Consider the following 16619-nt stretch of genomic DNA (forward strand, 5'->3'; position numbering starts at 1 on the left):
CCTGCACAGCACTGCAGCCGCTAAAGCCAGACCGATTTTATTCAAATTGCGAATGTAAAACAGAATAATAATAATAACAATAAAAAAAAACAAACCTCACTGGCTTCAAAGCAGAAAGCCCCAGGGGAATCGCTCCCAGGCTTTCCTCTTTCCTCCTTGGCCCTCCCGCGCTAGTGTTAAGGCTGTGCTCGGGGCTGACAACACGACGAGGGGAGGGCAGCTCGAGCCCCACACCCGCTCCCCCAGGGAAAGTTTTGGCACGAACGCGGAGGGGCCGAGCCCCGGCGCGGGGCAGGGCAAGGCTGCGGCGCAGGTGTTAGTGACAGGTCAGGGTGAAGCTCCGAAAGCTACGGGGTCACCTATGGGGCCGCCTCGGGGAGCGGAACGGGAGGCGGCGGGAGGGCAGGGGGGGAATGTGGAAGAAGGGTTTTGCATCGGAGGTTGCCCCCAGCTGAGGGGATGTGCCAAGGGGCCAAGTCTGAGACGGGGGCTGCGCCTCCCCGCCCCGTCTCTCGCACGCGTCTCAACTGTAAACCGCAAGTGGAGGGGGCACCCGGCTCGCCCCGGTCCTGTCCCCCGGGTAAGGGGGATTAAGGGTCTGGGCGACTTTGGGTGGTGCCTGCTCAGCACCCCGGGATGAGGGGTGCCTGGGGTGAGGTGCTGCACCCCGAGCAGCCTGGGAGCCTGGCGCATCCCAAGGGTGGTGCTGGGGCATTGCACCGGTACGGCTCGCAGGTGGCTCTCAGCAGCCCCAAAAAGAGCTGCTCCCAAGCAGCCGGCAGCTTGAGGGGCTGCAGCTGCTGGCTGCCGGGGTGCTGCAGGGTGCAGAACCAGGGGCCACGAGGAGGTAGTACCAGGCTCATCCCAACCGGGGAAAGGGGCTGGCGCATCCTGCTGGGACACAAAGCCACCCTGCTCCGGGCGGGCACAGCCTGGGGCGTGGGGGTGCAGCTTCCCCCGCCTCCCCGGCCATGTTCACGCACAACCAATAATTTAAACTGCTCCACGGCTTGTTCCTATAAATAAAGGCTGCTGGGTTGACGGAGGGAGGGGGGTCGGGAAGGCCGGGTGGTGATCCCGGCCCGCAGACACGTGCGGGAGACTTGGGTCCTTGGCGGCGGTGGCAGCTCCGGCCTTGGTCATCGCTCTCCAGCTGCGGCCTCGTGGTGGTGGCGGAGGCGCACGGCCACCCCGGCCCGCGCCGCTCAGTCTGTTTTCCACACCTTGTTGAGGAACTTGACCACCTCGTCGTAGATGACGAAGACGATGGCCACGTCGAGGCAGACGCGGCCCAGGCGAGGCACCGTGCCCTTGTAGAACCTGCCGGGGACGGAGAGGGTGGTGGGTGGGGGTGGGAGCCAAGGGGATGCCCCACAGGCGCCCCCATCACCCTCGTCCTCCTGCAGCTGGATCACACCTCACCCCCCTCAACCTCGCCTGTCCCCCAGCTCGGGCTGACACCGCTCCCACCCATCTCCAGCCCCAATCCCACACCCGCAGGAGGGCTTACGCCAGGGGTCCCTCATATTTCATGATCTGGTAGGCGCAGTCCCAGGTGCTCTTGTACTTGTGCGCTTCCAGCCCCTGCAGGGAGGAAAAAGAAGGGTCAGATACTGGAGCAGGGCACCTGGGAGGGATTTAGGGGCGATGCAGAGCTGGAGTGAGCCAGGAGGAACTGACTGGTGGGAACAGTGAGCACGGGGTATCTTTGTGCCATACCTGCATCCTGGTCTTCACCACGTCCAAGGGGGTGTTGCCGAAGACACTCGCAGCTCCTGCGAGGGCTCCAAACACCCCTGTGACGAAGGGGTTGATGACTTTGTTGGGATCATCCCCTGGAGAGGAGGAGAGGTTGAAAAGTGGTGACAAAGCTCAGCTCACAGAGAAGGCCACCAGGTTTGGCTGACAGTGGGCAGGTGAGGAGATGCTTCAGCACCAGGGCCCTTCAGCCCGCGACAGCCAGGACACCCTTCCCCTGGCTTTTATCGTGCCCCATCACAAGGGGCTGAGCTGGGGTGGCACTGGGGGGGCACAGGGACACAGTACCTTTGTACCAGTTCTTGAGGGACGTCATGACGAAGAAGCGGATGGCCTGGTTGGATCCTTGCTTGAGGACGGTCGCGGTTAAGCCCTGGTAGGTCCCCTTCAGCCCTGCGGTGAGGGAAGGTGTTGGAGAGGAGCACCAGCCTCGTCCCAAACCCACCCACCCTGAGGGGGCCCCCTGCAGCTCCACAGCCTCGGGTACAGACCAGGCCTTCCCGCTGGCCTCCTCCAAGCCACAGGTCCCAGCCTCTGCCCATCCCCACAGCACGGGGGTGGCCAGGTCCCCCTGTGACTGCTTCCCCGTGACTCACCCTGTTCCCGAACGATCTCCCTGACGCCGTGGAAGAAGCCGCGGTATTTCGGCTTGGGGGAGCACTGGTCGTGGATAAACTTCACCTGCGGGGAGACGGCGCATTGGTGCCGGCCAAGGCCAGGAGCTCCTCCAGGGAGGAGACAACAGCCAGGACCTGCTGCGTGCCCCCCACCTTGACGGTCTCCATGGGGCACACCACCACCACCGCCTCAGCCACGCCGGCACCCAGCCCGCAGATGAGGCCCCGCGTGCTGTCCAGCCGGCCCTTCTCGTCTCTCATCTGGTTGCTGAGGAACTCGAACATGCCGAACCTGCGGAGAGGCCGTGGTGACAACCCTGGGGGTGCCCCACACACCCCACCAAGGGACAGGGGGATGCCGAGCCCAAAGCCACCCCCGCTTTGCTGCTGTGAAAACACCACTGAGCACAGCCCGGGAACCCCCCCGCGGTGCAGGGGACACCTACCTCACGGCGGCCTTGGGGATGGAGCCGTACACCAGCGAGCTGAGGCCCCGGTACAGCCCCCGGATGCCATGGTCACGGACGGTCTGCTTCACACAGTCCCCTGGGGCAAAGCACAGCGGTGTCACCACCACCCGATGCACCAAGGGTCCCCATGCTCATCCTCCCCCCAGACCTGCTCGCTTCCCCCCCCGGAGCCTCCAAGCCCAGCCCCTCACCGATGCCCTTGTAGCGGGGCGGGTTGGCCTTCTCGTCCAGCTGCAGCTGCGTCTTCACATACTCGGTGGGGAATGTAATGCAGATCTCGATCCCTCCGGCGAGGCCACCTGGAAGAGAGGAGGGGAAATTTGGGCTGCAGCAGTGCCATGCCGGCCCCGGACCCCGTGGACATGGTGGCTGTCTGTCCAGGAAGGGCCAGGTTACCAGAAGCATGCAGCGAGCGAGCATTTTCCTTCGGAAACCATCTGTTTTGGTGCTCTGTGAAACCACTGCTCCCTCACCAACCGGCTGCAGCCCAGAGGTGAGGAGGTGCCATTTACAAATCCAACACAGCCAAACAGCACCACGCATGCCCCATCCAAACCCCTGCTCCTATTGCGAGGCACGGAGCTCACCCCACAACCTCCTCACGTCCCTCTCCAGCAACTCAGCACCAGCGGGAGCCCACTCGCAGACGGCGCGGTGCCGGCACAGAGGCACAATTATAATCAACCCCCTCCGGCTGCCCTGCCAGGACCCATGCGGAGGAAGCTGCCGCGTGCTGATTACAGGGGCTGAGGACGTGCCTGCTGCACAGCGCTGCCCAAGGCCACACCAGCACCCCGGGCACCATCACCATCCTGTGCACTCAGAGCTTTGGGAGCAGCAGCACCAAGCCTGGGGGATTCACACCACCTGAGGGGGTTTAATCCCAGTTTCGCTGCATGCTGGTGCCTGCCCCTGGCAAACAGCTCTTGCATCTCACCTCCTCCAGCAGCACTTGGGCTCCCCAGCATGCAGCCTCACCAGCATGGCCCTGGTTGGTGCCACAGGGTGTCCCCAGCAGGGACTGGCCCCCCGGGGCAGGAGCAGGGTGAGGCAGGCAGTGGGTTATTCTGGTCTGCAGCAAAACACGCGGCCCCCGTGCTGCACAGCAGAGCACGGCTCGACTTATCAGCACTCCAACGTGCCCAGCAAGGCGACACTGATAGGGGACAGAGGCTGCTCCTTGGCTGCAGCAGCGCCTGGGGGTGCTGGGAAGCCCGAGCTGGCAGAATGGGAGCTCGGCACCAGCACCGAGAGGGTGCCAAAGCACTGGGCACATGCTGGTCATGCTGTGCCAGCTCCCAGCGTGGGTGCCAAAGCAGAGCACATTTCCAAAAGCACAGCCCCAAAAGCAGTGTCTCAATTCCTCTCCCAGCAGACAGGCACTGAAGCCAGCAGCTGCCACCACTGCAGGGCGAAACCTGCGGGGCCCTGGCACCCACAGCCCCCTCTCACCCAGCACAAACCCCTCTTGTCAGCCCCTGGCATCCCAGCTGGCAGCACCCGCAGCAGCGCTGCCCTATCTCAGACTCAGCCTTCTGAAAGCAGAGGGCAACGGCCCCACTGGGGGCCATCCCAAAGGACTTTTCAGAGTGATGCAGGGGGCCAAGAGCATCGTCACTCACAGGGGATGCAGGGCCAGCCCCTGCACATACAGGGGCCTCTTGTTCTCCTCCTGAGCTGCCCCTGGCTCTCTGAGAGCAGCGATGCGAGAGCAGCAGCCCCGGCACGCCGAGCACCACGGCGCTCCCCACCGCTGCCCCGCTGCGGATGTTTCACAAGCTGTCAATATTTGCTCCTGCTCATTCCCCCGGTGCCAGCTGCTGCCCTGGCAGCTCCCAGAGCAGGGAAGCACCCAAAACAAACCACAGCCCAGGCAACAGCAGTGCCCGCGGGCAGGGCAGACAAAGCAACCAGAGGCAGCAGGGAGGGATGCTGCTGGGGCGGGCCATGCCCAAGCACCACAGAGCCTCTGCAGCACCCCGGCTGTTTTGGGACAGGACACACAGCTCTGGCATGCCAGGACAGCGTGGGAACTCTGAGCTTTGGGCAGCTTTTTCCTCCTTTCCTCTGCCTGCAGAGCAACATGAGCCAGCGAGGCAGGCAAGCCAAGCAGAGGTCCTGCCCTGCTGTCTCAGCTTCATCTCCCCACGCTGTTTTATTCCAGCAGAAACCTTATTCTATGCAAATAAATCACCCCATCCCCTGCAAGCCAGCCCAGCACTGGGTCCTTCCAACACACCCTCCCTTGCCGGGGGTGCAGAGGGCCCTGCAACCTGTTTACCCGGACTTTAACCGGCCGCTGCAGCTCTTGCAACACTGCGGAGTCAGCACCAGCAGCAGTGACTGCTCAGGAGGTGAAAGAGCAAGCGGGCCAGAAACAACCAAGGCTCTCAGCCATTAGCTAGATGAGATGGAGAGACGACAAGGACGTCCTTCAGGGATGCATTGAGGGGGGCTCTGCCGGTGCCAGGGCTCGCTCCCCGCCTGCACCGAACCCACAGGCGCTGCCAGCACACCCAGACCCGGTGGAAAGGCAGAGGAGGGCACCCGCTGTCAAAAACACGCTTGGCATTACTTCCCCAGAATAAATATAATTCGCTTTTTGGATGGGCGAGACCAGTGTTGGGCCACAGCTCTTGGACACTGCCACGGGGACTTGGCAGGAAGGAGAAAAGGGTTTTTGGGGACAGCAGAAGGGCACTGCCCTGTGGCTCGGGCATGAGCATGCACAGCTCATGACAATGCTGGGGTCCCTGTGCACCATTAGCAAGCAGCTCCTCTGGGGCCCTGGGGACACCAGCAGCACGATCACCAGCCTGTCCCACAGGATGGGTGCTGGGGGCAGGAGGACACAGCTGGCTGTGTCCTGGGGCCTTGAGGGAAGCCCCCAGCAGTGTCAGACCCCACCAAGCCCCAGCTGGCATCCACCACCATTTCTGGGAGCCAGGCAGGCACTGGGGGCTGTGGTGATGTGCTTTGCTCCTTGGTCCTGCAGCACCAGCACCAGCTGGTGCCTGCACGGCTCTGATGAGAAGTAGGCACCTGGAGAGCAATCCCAGCCTCTCCATTTTAAGGGCAGTTTCCCACGAAGACACACAAGCACCTGATTTCCATACAAAAAGCTCCTCCTGCCTTCAGCTTTCACAAGGTCCTTTCAGGATGTTACTCCTGAGGCCCTGGCAGCACAGGGCTGACCCACGCCTGGTGCAGTGTGTGGGAAACAGAGGGATTTCAGCCCTGCACGGGCCCTGGTACCCCAGGGGAAGCCGAGCCCCACGTTCCCCCCGTGGGAGGCTCACTCAGGTCTATGCCGGGAGCCGAGGGTCACGGCCCAGGCCGCACGCCTGGTGCATGCCGTACCTGTGGCTCCTTCCCTCATGAGGGGACTTTGTGCCCTTCCCCTTGAGCCTGGTTAGCCTTCAGAGATGGGGGAAAAAAATAAATTCAAAGTCCAGCAGGGCTCCAAGTCAGGAATCCCAACCATGGCCTGGCAGCCCGTTGTGGCTCCCTGCAGCCCTGGCAGCAGCAAATCCCCCTGCCATGCCCTGCGGCACCAGCCCCTCTGCGCCATCTGATTTACACAACCGGGCTAAACCGGGTGGTGGAGAAACCCTCCGTGTGTGCAGCAGGGAAACTGGTTCAGCGGGCTCCACCCTCTGCTCTGAGCCTCCTTGTGCAACCCGCTTGGGAAAGCTGGGCCCCGAGCGCCAGGCCCCAAAACCTGGGCCCCAAAAACAAGGCCTGGGCCAGCTCCCCCCAAGGAGAGGGCTTCGGCTGGGGTGGCACCAGCACCTTGTGGGCCTCCCGGGCCGTACTTGGCCACCTCCTTTGCAGCACACCTCCACATCCTCCCCTTGGGAGCCCCGTCCTCGGGGAAGACCGAGGCTGGGCTGCTCTGTGGGTTTCAGTGGCAGCGACAAGAGGCAGGACTGCTCTCAGCATGGCTGCTTCCTCAAAACCAGGTTACCCGAGGACTACCCATGGTGTTGTTTGAATGGGGAAAGTGTCCTGCGACAGGTCGGCCCTTCTCAGAAAACATCTCTGCTGCCCCGGGTGCTGGGGCCCTGGAAAGTCTCCCATCTGATACGGGCAAGGCCAGTGGGGCGCGCTGGGTTTCATCATCTGCATTGGTAAACACACACGTGGGCACTTTCGTCACCGTGACAGGCTATGGACAGGCTGGTGAAAGCCTTATAGCCCCGGGGGCACGCACAGCAGCACAAACACGAAGTGCCTCTGTACCCCGTGTCGGCAAACATCCCCGTGCCAACAGTGCTGGAGGCAGTCCTGGGGACTGGGAGGGGGGAACGGTCCCCAGTCTTACTGGAGCTGTCATGTTTCAACAGGCCGGCCTCTCACAACTTGCTCATTCAACTCAGTTGCTTCTGAATGGGCCAATATTGTAATAAAACATTTTATAGTGTATTCTAAATGCCTTGGCTGTGAGCGTAATGGCAGAAGCTGTTTCCCCCTGCTTACAGTCACAGCATTATCTGACTTGGCCCCTGGCTCAACCAGCCCTCACACCATCCCCCTGTGCAGCCCAAGCTCCCAGCTCCACACTGGTGTCACCAGCTGTGAGCAGAGGGGTGACAGCAGCACAGGGCAAATGCTAGCTCCCTGCTCCACCACCCCTCTCCAGACACTACCTTTAAACATCCAAAATCTTTCTGAAGACAGGCAGCAGGGAGCTGACACCAGAGCTGGGGGCTGTTGGATGCTTCCCCTCATGATCTCCAGCTGGGCATGGATGACGGAGCACTGCTGGGACCTGGGGACAGTCCCTGCTCCCCAGCTGCCAGCACAGGGGAGCTGTGCCGTACCAGGCAAGACAACAGACAGCAAAATATCAGCTCCTGCTGACAGGGGGGCAACATGGAGACTCCAGAGGCCGAGCACGGGGTCACCGCTCCCTGCCTGGGCAGGAGCAGAGGCCTCCCATTGGCATGCAATGCACGAGGCCGCCAGCGACGGGAGACACTGCAACATCCCCGAGCTGTCAGCTCACGCTGCTGAGTGCCGCCGGGAAGACAGACGGCTCTTTCCCACCATTTACGTCAGCCCACAGAAAATGGTGCCCTGCAGAACGGCAAGCAGAGCGTCAGGCAGGCAGACAGCTCGGTGATGCATGCTCCAAAGACCTAGGCTGACCTCCAGCTCGCACACAGCTCGCTCTGACCACAGCCTCTGAGTACCTTGATGCAGTTTTGCAGCCCGGGGGGCTGTCAGCCTCCTCCCCTGCTCCCTCAGCAGCCACACACGCAAGCAGAGGAGCTGGAACAAGCAGGACCTGGGCAGGAAGACTGCTGCCCTCCAGGAGTGCCCTGGTGGACTGGGGACACTCGGGAAGGAGCCTCCTGTAAGGAGCAGCTTTCACACCCAGTCCTGGACTCCTCTTCAGCAGGTATAGCGCTTCCTAAGAAAGATTGTATCAAGAGATAAACAAAGAAGAGGAAACTAAAGCTCCAGTTGCTACTTTGCTCTTTACCTGCCCCCGGACTCCCGGCTGAAGGTGCAGCTTCGTGCCCTTCCCTTCCTGCCTACAGGAGCCCCTCTCCCTCCTGCCCCGCTCCAAGGACACATCGCTGCTGTTCCCAGCAGCACTCGATGTTCGCAGCAAACAACAGAGCAGCAGCCACAACCACTGCCAGCTCCTTCCAAATCAAGCGCCGTGTAGGACAGCATCCAGCAGCGCTGCTCCCCGGCGAGGCAGGATTACACGGAGGCAGGGGCGGCGAGCAGAGGCACAGTGCAGGCAGCAGGCGGCTTCTCCGGGGGAGGGAACAGACCCCAGGCTTCAAAGCCAGCTAAAAACGGAGTCAGTCTGTACTTAACTCTGGGCAGGGCAGGCAAAGCCTTTCATCAGGCAGCCGCTGCTAACCAGGAGCAAAGTTCTCACGAGCAGCGCAGGGGTGTGGGGCTTTGCCTGCTACCTGGGGGCTCTGACAAACCCCAGAGGGCTGGCCTCAAGCACTGCGGTGCCCAAAAAATGAGCTTGGAGAGCTCTGGGTCTGGCTCCTGCCGGCTCTGCAGCCAGCTCTCAGTGAGAGGAACGGCAGCGCCTGGCGCCGCGGGAGGAGCAAGCAGCCCCATGGGCTAAGGCTTTGCTTGGAAGCTGGCAGCAAGGAAAACAAAAGCTTGCTGTGAGGAGGGAGACCCGGCTGGATTCCCTGCTAGCAGCTCACCCAGCACTACAGCACAAGCTGGCCGTCAGACCAGCCACAGCCCATGGGAAAACCATGCCAGCTTCACACCAGATAACAGCCAGCATGCGAGTTAGAAAGGAACAGATCATGCCCACTCAGCACAAAGCCTGCACAGTTACCCACAGTTACCCATCTTTTAACCAAGTTTCAGCAAGACAAAGTCACACCAAAGCTGTACGTCACACTGCTGAGCCGGTTCCAGGACCCCAGAACAGCTCTGCAATATGGGCTCAGGGCCAGGAGGCGAGGCAGCAGCAGGGACCCGCACCCACTTGGCGTGCCCCTCGCTGACCGCACGTGCTGGTGCCCGCAGCACCTCTGAGGCCAGCTCCAGGCAGTGCCTCGCAGGATGGGCAGGCTGCCTTCGTGCGTCCCGGCCACGCGGCACCAGCAGCGCTCTCAGCAGAGGCGCAGGCGCTGTGGCCGCAGCGAGGTGAACGGCTGCCCTGGCACACAGCAACTGCTTGGACACAGAAGGGCCCATTTGCAAATTAATTTTTAACTTTTTGTTTGTCTGCGGTGACAACGAAGAAGAACTCTTGGCAGCGAGAGCTTTGCTGGCATCCTTTAAGATCCTTTAAGTGCCAGACCCATGCTGCTCGGGTCCAGGAGGTGCAAGGGAGCAGAGGGACCCATGGCAGAGGGTCTGGGCTGCGCAGGGTGCGGTAGCAGACGTGCACCCAGAGCAGGATAGGAGCAGGATACTTAATGCAGGCAGTGCAAGGCAGATGAAGCACAGCACAGTGGGAATGGTCTCGCCTGAGCACTTGCAGCTCTCCAAAAAGCAGAGCTCTGGAGCACGGGCACGCATGGTGCTGGCAGGGGTCAGGGAACGCCCTCGGGTCAGCGCGGGCACCCCCTGACTGCACCGCACCCCCGAGCAGCCCGGGGCGCAGCGAGTTAACGGCGGCGCTCCGCCACTGCTGCGCTTCTGTAACACAATTAGATGCCACAGAGGCAAGGCTGGACTTCTGCCCATTAACCAATTACTCTGATTTGCTGCCTGCAAGGAGAGGACTAGCATCTCAATGGGGCCCTTCTTCCACCTCCGCAGCCTCACGTGGACCCATGAGGGCTCCTCCAAGAGCAGAATTGCTTGCAGGAGTCCTGGCCAGCGAGGGAAGGGCAGGCCTGCAGCACTCGCTGCTAAGCCACCTACAGCTGATGATCCCCGATTAGGGACCCACACAGGAGCTGCCGAAGCCTCCTGACGCACAGGTCCTGGCAGCAGTAACCTGACACAGCGTGTGGGCAGCGAGCTGGGAGAGATTGGGGTTTTTGGGTGGGAGTAAGCAGCCCGTCCTTCCCCATCCTAAACTTGGGTTAAACTGTCTTTTAAAGGCCTCCGAATAAAAGGCGTAAGAGCAAAGCTGAGCTAACTCCCTGCTTCGAGGGGGTGGCAGCACAGATCCGGAGCTCGAGCCGGCAGCTTGTTCCCTCACTGTTTTTTTTTTGCTGGATGAGGCTCCTTTGGCCGTGGTTGCCCCCTGCTTGCACCCCAGTCCTCCGGCAGGGCAGGATGTGACCCGGGGAGGTTTTGGTGCCCTTTGCACACCCCAGCGCCCGCATCCACTTGGGGCAGGGGGCAGCAGGAGGGGAGCAGCCGGGGCTGGGCTCCCGGCACCCAGCCGTGAGGGCAGCCACAGCCCCTGCTGCGGGAGGCCGGGGCTCGGCGGGGAGCTGGCAGCTGGGCAGAGGAACAAAGGCAGGACCGCAGGGAGCAGGGAACCGGCTGGGAAACACAAAAGCCTTGGGCGTGCGGATCGGGCGAAGGCGGCGAGGGCTCGTTTCAGAAGGAAGCCGCTCGCCCGCTCTCTGGGCACAGTCCCGCAAGAAGACGCCTGGCAGGGGAAGGAGGCAGCAGCACACCCAGCACACCCAGCACACCCAGCCTGCCGCCACCCTCCCGGACCCCCGGGGACGGGCAGGAGAGCGGGGAGCAGCGCCGGGGGCACCCGCACACCGGGAGGCTCCCGGGGGCTGCCCCCAACCCCCAGCCCCCGGCCCCGCTGCGGGGCGCGGATGCCCACGCTGGCACCGGCGGCTCCGGGCACGCCCCCGGCCTCTTCCCACCGCCCTTTTCCTTCCACCTGCGGCCACCGGGCCCCCCCCTCGCCCCCTTACCCGCCAGGATGGCCTTGCCGGGGTGCGTGAGCTTGGCCTTGCCGGCGGGGGCGGCGGCGGCCAGGCTGCGGGGCGCGGCGGGGGCGGGCATGGCCGCGCTGCTCCGCGGCTCCTGCGCTGCCCGGCGGCGGCCGGGGCCGGGTTTTAGGGCCTCGCCCGCCGAGGGGGCGGCCCCGGCGGCGTCACATCCTCACGGGGCGGGCCGGGCCGAGCCGAGCCGAGCCGGGGCCGGGCCAGCCCCGCAGCTCGGGGGTGAGGCGCTGGGGCGCAGCCTCGGCCCCCCCCCGGTGCCGCAGACGCCTCCCCCGGGGGCGTTTAGGACGGGGCTGGGTGTAATAAGCAGCCTGGGCTGTGGGTGCTGGGGGCTGGCAGCGGTGCAAGGTGGGTGTGGGTCCTGCTGGCTCCGGGGGTGCTGCTCCGCACCCCGCTTTGCCCCCCCCGGGCGGGCAGCAGGACGCCAGCCCCGGGGCAGTGACCGCAGGAACGCCCAGCGCTCGGAGGCGGAAGAGAAACCAAACCCCACAGGCTGCTCGGGGGGGGGTTCCCCATAAATCCCCGAAGTGAAAAGCTAAAACCACTCCTCCGGCAGCAGCTCGCATGAGTGTGGATGGGCTGCAGGCCCGGGCAGCCAGCCTTGCCCCCTCCGTAGCTGGGGCGTGCTGCAGGGAGGCTCGGCAGGCAGGGAAAGCGCACTGCCCTGCTCCACAGAGGGAACATTTTGTGTAAGAAACCTCCCCCGGCCATGCAAAGTGCAAGCTCCTGTCGAGACTTGCTGCCTGTGCGCTCTGTGAAATGAGTTTTGCCTCAGCAAGGCTCCACAATCTGGTGGCAGGACCCTGGGCAAAGGCTAAGGGCACATCTCCTGAGCGCTGCGGCCGTGGCCTTGTGGGCAAACCGCCTGCAGGAAGGCTGGTCGGGAAACTGAAGCACCTTTATTCTGCTAGGACTCAGGCATGCACATGAATGCATGCTGGCACTGCAGGACTCCTTCCCAGACGTGGCCAGAGGTGTGTGGGGCTTCGGAACAGCTCCGGCAGTCAGAGGCAAGTCCCGTGGGGTGGCCTTGTGGCGATGGCCGTGATGCAGGCTCTGGCCCGCTGGTTTGTAGGACAGCAGCAGGCAGGGCCAGCCTCCCATACACACCTGCACTATTGCAGAGCGGAGAGAGGCTGCTCCCTGGGGCACAAAACCCCTCCCCAGGAAGGCCTTTAGCTCCAAACTGTAATGCACTTGGCTGTTTCCTTTGCCACGTGTGCTACTAAATTTCAAAACCCCTGTCAGAAAGACCTTTGCTCTCTTTCATCAGTACAAACCCTGCACCTGCCCCACAGCCTCATTCTCTACGTGAGTACTGACCGCTAGGCCCTGTGCAAGCACAGAGCTGGGGGGGCTTAACAACACCATGAGGCTCACATCCATGTCCATCTGCCTTCAACTCAGCTATATGGATACAGTCACCCTCACTTCAAATCCAGCATTAGGGAAATAAAGGCAAAAAATTAACGTGAAGAAAGAGTGTGCAGAAGAAACAAACACCAATAATCCCAGTCAGATGCAGAGCAGCTTACTCAGTGCTCTGGCATGGCAAAAATAAGATAAAACCTTTCAAAGATGGTGATCAAATTGAAATGCATTCAGATTTCTGACCAATCTCTGCAATACCTCACTAGCTTTCCATCAATTACCATAACATTCACGTATGCCAGTAGACATGTGTACCTACTGCAGTGGGGACATGATTACCTTCAGAACAAAACACTGGCTGCTACAGATTCCCAAGGCTCCAAGGCTGGTGCACAATCCCATCCTGTCCAAGAAAATACTTCCCCACATGCTTAATAGTAAGCAACCTCAATGGGATTCACAGAGGTGCTTACTTTGCTGAACAGAAAAAGGATTATTCATACTTAATCACACGGATTGCAAGCCATCTCAGCTTGACCTCCAAGAAGCTGCTAACGCTTGTCAGCAGAAAGCCTGAAGCATCTAATGAAGATAAGCAACCTCTAAAATACTAGAAGCTGCAAAAAGCATGTTTTAAATCCTGCGATTGACATGAAAGTAAAGATGACCAGACTCATATGGTCAAGAACATCTCCTAAGAGTTGGGTGGTCAAAGCATAAAAGAGCAGCTTCTACTACTGACAGGGTATTGAGTCCTCTTTTTTTACTGCTCTCAAACCAGGAATTTTCACGGAAACAACCACCTGGCAATCTGAACCCACTTCCACTGCTGGTGTCTGGCACTTGTTTCTGCTGTCATAGAAACAGATAGGAGAACTGTTAAATACACAGACAGGTGCTATAGTAGTTCATAGACCTCAGAGCACTCCTTTCAGGACCCAACAATCAGAATTGAAAAGAACTGCTGAAGATGAAAACAATGTTCACATTTTTTTTTGAACACACAAACACTGATTGCAGACAGAGCATTCTGGATTCCAAAAAGCATGTAAACAATGACCACACTTGATCAGCTCCAACTTATCCCTCCCTTGCTCTCATTCACCCTCCCCCAAATTATTTATTTATCACTGGCATAACTTTCATGCACACCATGGTTTTAGAGACCATAAGTGACCAATAACTTTCTATTAAACATCCTTGAATCAGAAAATCTCACTGAATAAACAGCTGTCATCAGAATTATTACAACTCAAACTACTACAAGTTTTTCCATGCATTATTAATCCACATCACTTGGGGTCTTATGGTACAATAAGAAACCTTAGTTCCTCTCAGGGTTCCTGACAGAGCAAACAATTCTTTCAGGCGGAACAGATCTTACACATAACAGACTTCAAGGAGAAGCAATCGTGTCAGACATTTCTGAGTCAGTGTTTCACCAGCTTTTAGGTGTATGCAGAGGGAACCTATGACTATTAAGATAAATCTCTTCCAAAACAACTTGCATGATTCCCACTTGAGTACACCATACAAAAAGAGCTCCTCCATACAAAAAGAGCTCCTGTTGATACTCAAGAGTATTTACTGAGATCACCAGGACTGATTCTCCAGAGAGCCCAGCAGAAATCCCTGTGACATTTAACATTTTGAGTGGCCTTGACTCAGAAGATGAGTGAAATCCACGTAGTGCACAAAGCATTTACATGTTCTCATTCTCCTACCAGACTATAGTAACACTTCCCTCTCAGCACAATATATTACTGAAAAAACTACTCTAGCTGATGAGCAGTTTGCTGTTTACTGTAGATGAGACCATTTTCCCTTCCCACCCAAACACCTCCTAACTTCCTGGCTGGATAACCAGCACTTTGGGAAGTTGGGCTCTGCATAATATTGTAGACCTCGCTACTGTGGAAAAGAACGTATCAGATGACTTGGCAATTCTTTCCTTTTATAACCGTTAGGGGGAGGAAAAGGAGAAATACATTTTTTTAGACAAAGTGTTTTTTTGTTTTTTTTTTTTTTTTTTAAGTCTTGATTATAACCACAGCAGACAGAGAGAAAAAAAAAAAAAAAAAGATGTTTTTCCTTGACTCACTGAACCATGCAGGATGTATGACTGAATAAACTCCAATTTTGACTCAGGATTTTTAAATTCTGACACATAAGAGGAAGACAAGACTTACCCTTTACTGACTGCATTTCAAGTTCATAAGAACTTAATACTTAAAAGCTGACAACATTATAGTATCTATTCTAGTTCAGATGAAAACTGATGTTTTTTGCTACCTTCCTGAAAGACCTAAAAGTCTCCACGCTAAAAGACCTAGACTGAAATATATGTATGCTAACAATTTTGCAGTATTTTATTAGTAAAATGTGAGTCAGGATCTATCATTACCTTTGGAAATATGCCCACAGAAAATACATAGTAATGAAAAACAAGAAAACTATACTAGCAACAAACTCTTTGAAAGCTGAATGCTTGTTGAAGTAGAAGATGTAACAGAATAAAAAGACTCCAAGACCATTAAGCTAGACTGGTACACCTGCAGGTTGCTATAGCAAGTACTAATTCACTCTGCAAACCACAACGTAATTACACACCAGTGTTACAAAGCACTCTTGTGTCGTTAAGCATTTTTCAGCTCTGGGTTCCATTATATTTTATCACAGATTCAAGACGTCCCAGTTTGACCTGGTGGAAACAAATGAGATTGAAGCACTCTTGGTGTATGCTGTAAAACAACAACAACAAAAATATACTCAGGTTGGAAACAGTGACAAGCCAAACCACTTACAACAGAACACGAAGGACCAAGAAAAATGGGAATAAGTTCTACAGTTAAGTAATATGCCCTGTCACAAAGTTTTATGCATGCTTTCCAAACTGCTTATTATGGAAACCTGGTACATATAGTACCAGGTTTATACATATTACTTAAATACATATTAATATAATATATATTAAATACATATTACTTGTTCTAAGATTTGCAAGTTGTATAGCCTCATTTTTTTTCAGTGCAAATTTGATCCACGGGCATGCTGCTTTAATCACGCTAAAAGTTTCTCAGTGGCCTGGCAGGTTCTAGCCTGCCAATTAAAATGTCACACACACAAGCATTATCTAACTACGCAGCAGTTTAACAATCAGCTTTGCCTAAATATATCTATCATACGTGCCCAAGTACAAAAGGTGTCCACACATCTAAGCCAGTGGACATCAGACAACAAAAAATGTACTTGTCAGTTTTATAGTTGAGGGAACAGAAGCTTTTTATGCTTCCTTAGCAAAACCAGCAACTGTTATTCAGAAAAAAAAATGTTTCTCATTTTATGCAACCTTACTAAGGGATCCATGTCATTCTAAGTGCCAGTTTTCGGCATTGCAGTTGCTAAAATAAATACATAAATAAAAATCAACAAAAAAAAGCTATTAAATCAAAATCAAGTTTTGGACCTTATAGTCACTATTTCTTCTATCACCCCCCAGATCAGTACCTACTTGAACAGGCTTTATCCACTCATAATTTTTATTTTTCAAGCAACAAAAGCACTTAGGAACTTTTTCTTCTGCTATGCTACCATTTAATTGTATATCCCTAGAAAGAGAGGTGATGAATAGAAGTCTTGTGAAACACAACTTAACATAGACAAGAAGCAGCACTTACCCCAGCAACACATTCCTCCTGAGCTCATCTGGCCCACCAGAGCAGACAGCAGCAGCTACACGAGAATTCTGCTTCCAACAGCAGCTCTTAGGCACTCATCCTTCTCTCCCCTTTCACTTGGTGTTTATACCAAAATAAACCAACAACATTTGAAGATGTGAGGGAACAAACAATAGTGGTAAGGAGCTCAAGTGCTAGCTCAGAATGAGCAGCTGAATGCAGGCCAGAATTTGATGCCAAGATCAGCACGTGCCCCTGCACACATTTGTTGCAAGGTTCATTTCCACCTAGCTCACCAGACATTAAAGTGGCTGCACGGCAGTGCTTGTCATCTCTGATGCCAGACCTGTAGCTGCCCAGAGT

The 16619-nt window shown here is 57.0% G+C and overlaps 1 protein-coding gene across 1 annotated transcript; it reads right to left on the reverse strand.

Moving 5' to 3' along the window:
- Positions 1-16: 16 nt before the first annotated feature.
- SLC25A1 (solute carrier family 25 member 1) lies at positions 17-11332 on the reverse strand. Its single transcript, XM_082774301.1, has 9 exons — positions 11176-11332; positions 3037-3144; positions 2822-2921; positions 2529-2667; positions 2355-2439; positions 2047-2151; positions 1720-1835; positions 1511-1584; positions 17-1320 (listed from the first exon to the last, which is right to left on the reverse strand). Exons 1-9 carry the CDS (start codon positions 11264-11266, stop codon positions 1206-1208), a joined length of 933 nt encoding a protein of 310 aa, XP_082630427.1. The 5' UTR covers positions 11267-11332; the 3' UTR covers positions 17-1205.
- Between the last annotated feature and the right edge of the window lie 5287 nt (positions 11333-16619).

The sequence above is a fragment of the Aythya marila genome (assembly GCF_965140915.1).
Source record: "Aythya marila genome assembly, chromosome: 17".
NCBI lineage: Eukaryota > Metazoa > Chordata > Aves > Anseriformes > Anatidae > Aythya > Aythya marila.

Bases quoted from the DNA above. Each gene is read 5' to 3' on its own strand.
- SLC25A1 (XM_082774301.1), bottom strand. From the start codon at position 11,266: ATGCCCGCCCCCGCCGCGCCCCGCAGCCTGGCCGCCGCCGCCCCCGCC. The intron at 2,440-2,528 runs GTGGGGGGCACG...GTCTCCCCGCAG, and splicing joins GCCCCATGGAGACCGTCAAG to GTGAAGTTTATCCACGACCA. The intron at 1,836-2,046 runs GTACTGTGTCCC...CCTCCTCTCCAG, and splicing joins CCTCAAGAACTGGTACAAAG to GGGATGATCCCAACAAAGTC.